The sequence below is a fragment of the Cryptomeria japonica genome, chromosome 1 (assembly GCF_030272615.1).
Source record: "Cryptomeria japonica chromosome 1, Sugi_1.0, whole genome shotgun sequence".
Classification (NCBI taxonomy): Eukaryota; Viridiplantae; Streptophyta; class Pinopsida; order Cupressales; family Cupressaceae; genus Cryptomeria; species Cryptomeria japonica.
In genome coordinates this window covers 536,731,626-536,739,780 of record NC_081405.1, presented here as the reverse complement: position 1 = coordinate 536,739,780, position 8,155 = coordinate 536,731,626, and the positions used below count along the sequence as shown (strand labels likewise).

Here is an 8,155-nt window from a genome sequence, read left to right as displayed (position 1 = left end):
ACCATCAATGTACATTGTTAGTTGATTCAATTCGTATAGGGAATGCAATACATTCCAATATAGGGATTTTGTGCTAAAAATTTACTATAATTGTAGACACCTAAAAGTTGCACAATGAATTAAGTGAATTTTATTCATTTAATTATCTCTAATTATTCCAACTAATTAAATTAAGACCTAATTAACATTCCTATTCTTCTAATTAACCTTTTTATCAAATTAAAGATTTGATTAAATCTCCTTTTTCTAGACTAGCCTATTAGTTAAACTAAGGTTTGATTAAGTACCCTTAGCCATTTGATTGAATAAATCTTATTTATTTGATTAAAATCCATTTTCCCCCTTTTGATTAAATTCATATTTAATTGAAAAACCACTTTGCAAATAAATAAATCATTATTTATTTGTGAATAGTTCCCCCACTTGCAAAATCCTACAAATGCAAGTTGCATCCCTTTTGGCTAAATTAAACCAATTTAATTTGCGAAAATATCTATTTTCCTCACCCAGTTGCAAAATCCTACATTTTCCATTATTACCCTAGTCATCCTTCTATAACCTCCTAAACCCATCCTAATCATCTCAAATCTCCTAATAATGTCTTGTCCCTAAATTTGGGGGAGTCACTTCTCCAAATTTGGAAGAAAGTCTTCAAAAAGCATTTAAGACTATTTATTTCAACAAGTTAACTTGTTGTGTCTTCCAAACATGTAAGGCTCTTACATAAACTAATAGTGGTTTTCCTCTTTGAGCAAGTTAGCCTCCAAAGTCTTCAAAAGGCATTTAATTCCTCTTACAAGCCCACACCACTTAGCCATGATGGTTGTCCCTTTAACCATTTTCCCATGTTGCATAAGAGTTTACCTCCTGGGTAATAGCACGCCTCCTTGGTTGATGATATTATCCAATGATGTCACTCCTTGAGGTTATCCCTAATTGCTTTCTTAGCATCTAATGCTTGTTTAGCATCCTCTCAAGCCCTCTCAAGGTGACATTTGTCAACTTGGGATTGGGTTGAATCTCTCCCATGGATTGATAACTTTCAATCCTAGCTCTTGTTGAGATTACTCAATCTCAACCATCCATGCTTCTATTTTTCCTATAAATAGAACTCATTTCTTCAATACAAGGATCCCAATCTTGTGTATCCAAATTATTGTCATTTTCCAGGTTATCAAGGAGCTCATTTACCATCTTCAAGCATCTAAGTCTTCTAGCATTAGCATCATAACATTTAACTTAACTTCATTAGGTTTTAGATCATTTAGCCTAAATTGCATATCAATTGAATACTTTTTCATCTTCATCTAGCTTAATTATCTCATCATAATCTTCAATTTGGAATTAACTTACCCTCATATCATCTCCACCATCTTGATAATAACTAGCTTTTCATCTTGCATCCTTAGCTTTCATTTATATCATCATCTCACCATTAACTAGGATCTTAGTTGCATTCATTTTGATCCTAAAATCACCATTTAAATCTCGTTCTCTAGGTTGACATCCAAGAGATCAAGTGCTCTTCCAAGTGAGGGACACATTGAATTTTAAGGATCTTTAGGGATAGAGGAGCATGGAATGATTTTGAGAGTTTTTGGTTCACTAATATGTTTTTGTGATTACTAACTCTAATACAATATTTCATGTGTGTGTTTGAGGTGTTTTCTTCCATGTGCAGGATGATCCCACATTTCTAGTATACAATAATTATCACATTAGAAATAATATTTCCTCTATCTCTCTCTTATTCACTACATATCTATTCCCTTCTATCTGTATCTCTTTATTACATGAACTATTTTTCTCCCTCTTGCTCCTCTATATTGCTTTCTATCCATATCTCTACCTCTAACTCCATATCTCTCTCTACCTCTCTTATTATCCCTCTCAATATCTTTATACCTCCCTCTCTATTTATTGAGATTTCCCTTTATATCTCTCTTCCTATCTCCCTCTCTCTTTCTGTATCCTTCTCTATTTTTCTATGTTGCCCTTTATCTATATATCTCTCCTCTCTATATATGACATATCTTTCCATCTCTCTCTCTCTCTCTCTCTCTCTCTCTCTCTCTCCCCCCCCTTATTTTTCTCTCCCTCCCTCCATCTCTATTTGTCTATCTCTACTTCTCTCTATTTTTTGTCTTTGTATCTCTCTCTACCTCTCCCCCTCTTTTTATCTCCTTATATCTCCATCTCTCTCTATATCTCACTATCTATATGTATCTATATTTTTCCTTATCTCTCTTCCTTTCTATCTCCCTATCTCTGACTATATTCATCTATATCTCTACCTCTGTCTATCTATTTATCTCCTTCTTCTCTCACTATATCATCATGCGTACCTCTAGATATGTCTCCCTCTCTCTTTTCCTAGACCTTTATATCTATATCTCTTTCCCTCTCCATCTCTCCATATTTATTCATCCATCTCTCCCTCTATCTTTATCTTGTTATCTCTCCATCTCTCTCTAGCCCTATATCTCTCCCTCTATCTACCTCTCTCTATATATCACTTATCTCTATCTTTATCTTAAAATCTCTCCTTCTATATCCCTCTTTGTATATTTATCTCTTCCACCTCTATATATCCCTCTCTCCTCTCTCTTTATCTCTCCCTCACTTCTCCATATTACTCTCCTCCATCTTTATCTCTATCTCCATCCTTATATCTTCACCCCCTCTCTCTCTCTCCCTCTTTCTATCCCTATCTCTCCCACTCTCTATCCCAACTATTCTCACTCTCGCTCTCTCTCCATATCTATTTTTTATCTCTCTATTTCTTTATGTTTTTCACTCTCTCCCTTTCCCTCTCTTTCCATATCTTCTTATATATCCATGTCTCTAACACTCTATCTTAACATCTATATCTATATGTATCTCTCTCTACCCCTATATCTTCCCCTCTCTCTACCTCTCTATATATATCACCTCCTATATCTATTTTTATCTTTCTACATCTCTCTCTTTCATTATCTCCCTCTCCTTTCCATATTCCTCTCTTTCTCCAATTCCATCTCCATCTATATCTTTATATTCAGCTCTATTCCATCTCCTTACTATATACCACTTCCTATATCTATCTTTATCTAGATTATTCTCTCCCTCTCACATTCTCTTCCTCTTAGAATATTTTTCTCTCCCATCTCCATCCCTTTATCCTCTCCATATCCAACTCCATCTCTATCACTAAATCTATACCCCTATATCTCTCTCCCTTTCCCTCTTTGTATATCACTTCCTATATCTATCTTTATCTACAATATTATCTCCCTCTTACATTCTCTTCTTCTTAATATATTTATCTCCTCCATCTCCATCTCTATCACCATCTTTGTCTCCTTACCTCCTCCCCCCTCTCTCATGCTCTACACTGCTCTAACTCTCCCCCTTTCTATCCCTATCTCTCCCTATTGACTTTCCACATCTATTCGACGTACCCATTGCACATTAAGGTGCAATTTCTAGTAAATACTATTATCATAGAAAACTTCAATTAGCCATCCCAACTGCGTGTGTCCCAAGTTTTCACTTGAGCTCCAAGGGTTACGCTTATAGAGAACTATACAAAGTATAATTTTATAATTTAAGTTATGTGCATAAAAGATAAAACAATTTAATTTATAATATCTTATTATTTAAATCTATTTTTTGTCTATCTAATTTTGAAATACAATCTTGATTTCAGGTTCTTTATCAATTTTACACCAATTTATTGTAATAAAAGTGTAACAATTATGTTGATTTTATAAAGAATACCACTTTAAGCATAGACATGTTTGCATATTTTGATATAGTTTTCTCAATCTAATCTAATTAATGTAAAATAATATTATTTTTTGATATAATTAAATTAACTAATAAATTTTATTAAATATTCTTAACATTTTTAATATTACTAATATTTTTTCGAACCCTTCACAAAACTAAGTGAAAATAGTATTTTGATGTATCACTTTGTTAAGAATAAAAACTAGAAAAATATTTTAATTTTTTATAAATATCACTTTGTTAAGCAATTCACTTGCCTTGTCGATGCTTCCATATGTTTCGTACATATCTACCAGAGCATTTTTACAAGATCGAAGTATGGCCAAGTTGTTGGACGTTCAACACATTGAGTATGATTCAGATGCAGAGATAGAAGAGTACTTTATTGCTGTGGAAGACTTTAATGAGACAATATGTCATTTGGACCAAATATTGTATGGCCAATGACCACTTCAAATCACTCTGAGCGCGTCATCTTCAACCATCTAAACCTATGTCAAGGCAAGTAATTGTACATGTCAGGATTTTCTTTATCTCTCTCTAAGTATTCCCTATCTATGAGATTTTCAATTCTCTTTTTAACTTCTTTCATATCTGGCTTGAACATGTCTTTAACCTGCCCATTGCATTCCATCACTAATTCCCTATGAGCTACTGTTTCCCTTCTCTTCATAATTCTTACAATCGAAGCATCAATTATATGATGTCTATCTTGAAACACACACGTCCCAACATTTTCTTTTAATTTGGCTGTGGGTGCCGGAAGTCGGATCTTCCTCTTGTTACAAGAAAATTTTGCATTGAATTCAAAACAATCTGTTTCCATCACAGATTGGGTATCAGGTAATTTATTTAAGATTTTGTATTTTGAGCATGCAAGGGATTTCAGCAATGCAATTGTATCTTCAACTCCCAAATTCAACTGGGATTTGACTTGTAAAAAACTTAGCCTCTCTGTTTCATTGAACAACAATAGTGCACTTGCATGACAAGGGGTTCCAGCTATTTGGATTTCACCTTGGTCAAATCTTCCAATAATAATGCATATTCCAAGAGAATATTTCCATGTTAGCCTTCTGTTCATTTTTTCTCTATTATAGAACTCTTTGAATGACTGTAAATGTCTCACCATTTCAACAGGAAGGACAAGTGAATCAGGTGACTTATAGCTTGGCCAGAAGCCAGATGTCAGAGTTGTCACAGAGAATTCTATTCCAGAGCGTGGATGAACAGGATTCTGACTGAGGTATTCCTCAAAATCGGATTGGGTTTTCATTGCCAATGTCCAATCAGTAAGCATGCCCTCCAGTTTAGATGTAAATTGTCTTCCACACTCAAACTTCAACTTAACTAACATGGTTATTTCATAATCAGCACTTGAACTTCTATGGGACAAAAGCCTATCTGCGAGCTTCTTCCTATAAAAATCTGCAACCATGTCTTTGTCATAAACGCAGGGAAAGATCTTTGAGACCTTCTCAAGGGCATCTTCAACATTTGAATATCTCATGTTTCTATTTGTCAAAATATTGTCACAAAATGTGACCAACAATTCCCAAATATTGTTTCCTGCAACTTGTTGATTGCAAAAACTCTGAAAGGCTGCCATGAGTGCATTTTTGAAAAGGCAGTGGTTCATAAATCTCTCCTCCACACATTGCAAGTATTTCTCGTTCAATTGAATAACACTCCTCACAAACTGATCTTCTACACTTGCAATCACTTCTTTTCCATTATTTGCCTTTAATGCCTCTGCCACCATTTGCCCTCCATGTTTAACTAAGGATGTACCATGCCTGGTAACATGCTGTCTAAATATTTTGGCCATGAGCTGAATGCCTTTATCTATCCCAGAAAACAAGTTAAACATCTTTGAAAGATCATCCATCTTTTCATTTTTCAACAATGGATGACAATCTGAATCTTCCCTCAAAAGTTGGCATTCATGCTTGCAAAGAAGTTCATTTTCTACCATTTCAAGATACATTGTTTGGCTACTTTGATGCACACAATGCATTGCAATTGTTTCTTTCTCCAACCTTAAATACCTAAGAACCTTCACCAAATAATCTGGACTAGAATAATCGCATATCCATGAAGCAGTCTTGCTGGAATAGTAAATGTTGGTATTTTCAAAAACGGACACCTCAAAATCTTTATAGTAGTCCAACCCAAAATCCCACATCATACACACAACATTTTTTAATACAGTCCCATCAAGAACGCTCTCACCTTCGCGCATTTTATTAATTCGAACCATCATAGTACCCTGCACATTACTGCACAAAACTTCATTGTAGACTGTTTCAGGGAAGCATCTCCGAGCAGCTTCCTCGGATTTTGATAAGAGCGAAGAATACAAACGGTTGAATCTTAAAGACACAATTTTGGATAGAATGCTAACCATCTCTTTGTAATATTCCCATTGCTTTACAATTTCTGTTAAGAGAAACTCATCTTTCTTCTCCATCAATGCGGGGACAACTGTTGAATTGATATGATCTTTTAAGGCTTTTTTATATTCAGATTGCATCGTCGGCGAACTCACTTTGTTGAACTTTATATAGATTTGATAATAAATCTCCAAATATTCATTAGGACCAAATGGGACTTTCCCTTCAACGATTTGCTTGACCTTTGCAATTACAATTTGTAAAGGATCCAATTCCTCCATCTCCATCATTCTTTATGGATTTCTGCGGGTAAATCTAAGCTTCGCTCCCTAACCAAAACCACAATAGATTAAATTTTGAGCCAGACATACTTGTATAAGTAGACCCAAGGATTTGATGAAGTACAACGAAATTTTAGGCCGACGAGCTATGAATCCCAAGCTCAAACCCCATGACGTATGGCAAGGCTGATAGTAGGATTTTAACTTCTTGTTTTTTTTTTCTTGATGAAAACTTCTTATATTAGACCTCCTCTATGCATTTCTCAAAATCAAGTTGTTTAAAGTTGTTTTGACATCTATTTTTATCATTTTTTTATAATATAGATTGCCATTTATTTTAATCAATTTTTCTATTCAGTTTAGAATATTTTTAGTATTATAATCTTTTATAAGATAAATTTTTAATTAGAGAATATCTTGCAATGATTATATTAAATTGCATATAATTAGAAATAAGAATAAAATCAACAAGTCATATGAATACAAATTTTGTATGGAAAAACATTTTCGAGAAAAAATACTACACAAGAAACATGGCAAGAATGTATAATTTTATTCAATGTAAAGAGATACATTTAGCATAGCAACATTCTTTTCACTTTGATGATACTCTAACAACATGGATATATCTATTAGATAAACTTATGCAACTTAGAGAAATGGGAGATGAATACCACAAATGGTTTCTCAAAATAAAGTACCATCAAACCATTATAAAATACAAAACATACCAAGTTTGAAATAAAGAGGCTCTTTAGATAATAGAAAATGTAACTCCTAATGACTCACAAATGGTAAAAATCTTCTCCATTCCGAAAATAGATAGTATCTTTGACTTGTAACTCCTTCATAATTGATCATAGCCTAAGGTATGCATACAAATTCATCACCTAGCTCATATGAGACCCCCAAAAATATGCAAGGTGTTACACTACTCATTTCTCATACCCATTTTGAGAATTTATCAAAAATAGCTTCATGACAATCATTTCCAACTTCACCTCCTTCATAACTACATATAGCGACTAATGATATTTATGATGAATATTTATCATAAATTATTTTCTAATTATGCCCTAGAATCCAAGGGAACTTTCTAAGAATGTTAAAAAAACATGGAATATATATAAGATTGAAAGCTAAATGGTATCTCAATCCCAACATTTTTTCATTTGACATTATACATTGCAAATACATGTACATGACCTAAATACAAGTATAATTTAGTATAAGGATCAAGGTCCATGGCCTTCCTACATGAAGAGAACATTTTTAGCCACTAACTTCATAAGAATGCTTACAATATTGTCTACACTACCAACCTTCTTTGACAAGACTTACTAAATTCTCAACCATTTTTCACATAAAGTAATTTTAAACATCAACATTCTTATTACATGCATCATACATGAGATTCCTACCGAATAAAATGGAACTCTTGCTATCATATCCAATCTAATAATCTTACAATTAAAACTAATATATGTATACAAAGTCCGTATAACCAAGTTACCTCATTATAGATAGGTATAATGGTCATATATTCTACCTCATTGGAAAAAAAGAAACTATGGGATACCTTTAACCCATCCAACTCATTACACCTGCAATAAAAAAAAAAACATATCCATTCTAATCGACCTTAGACTATTCAATTTGAATACCTTTGAAATCTTCATCTACAATTTTTTGTATGTCTAACGAATTTTG

General features: G+C 33.4%; 1 protein-coding gene across 1 annotated transcript; it reads right to left on the bottom strand.

The window, feature by feature from the left end:
* Nucleotides 1–4,267: 4,267 nt before the first annotated feature.
* On the bottom strand, nt 4,268–6,451 carry LOC131044684 (cullin-1-like). The gene has a single exon (XM_059210887.1). The coding sequence runs from the start codon at nt 6,449–6,451 to the stop codon at nt 4,268–4,270; it is 2,184 nt and encodes a 727-aa protein (XP_059066870.1).
* Nucleotides 6,452–8,155: the final 1,704 nt, after the last annotated feature.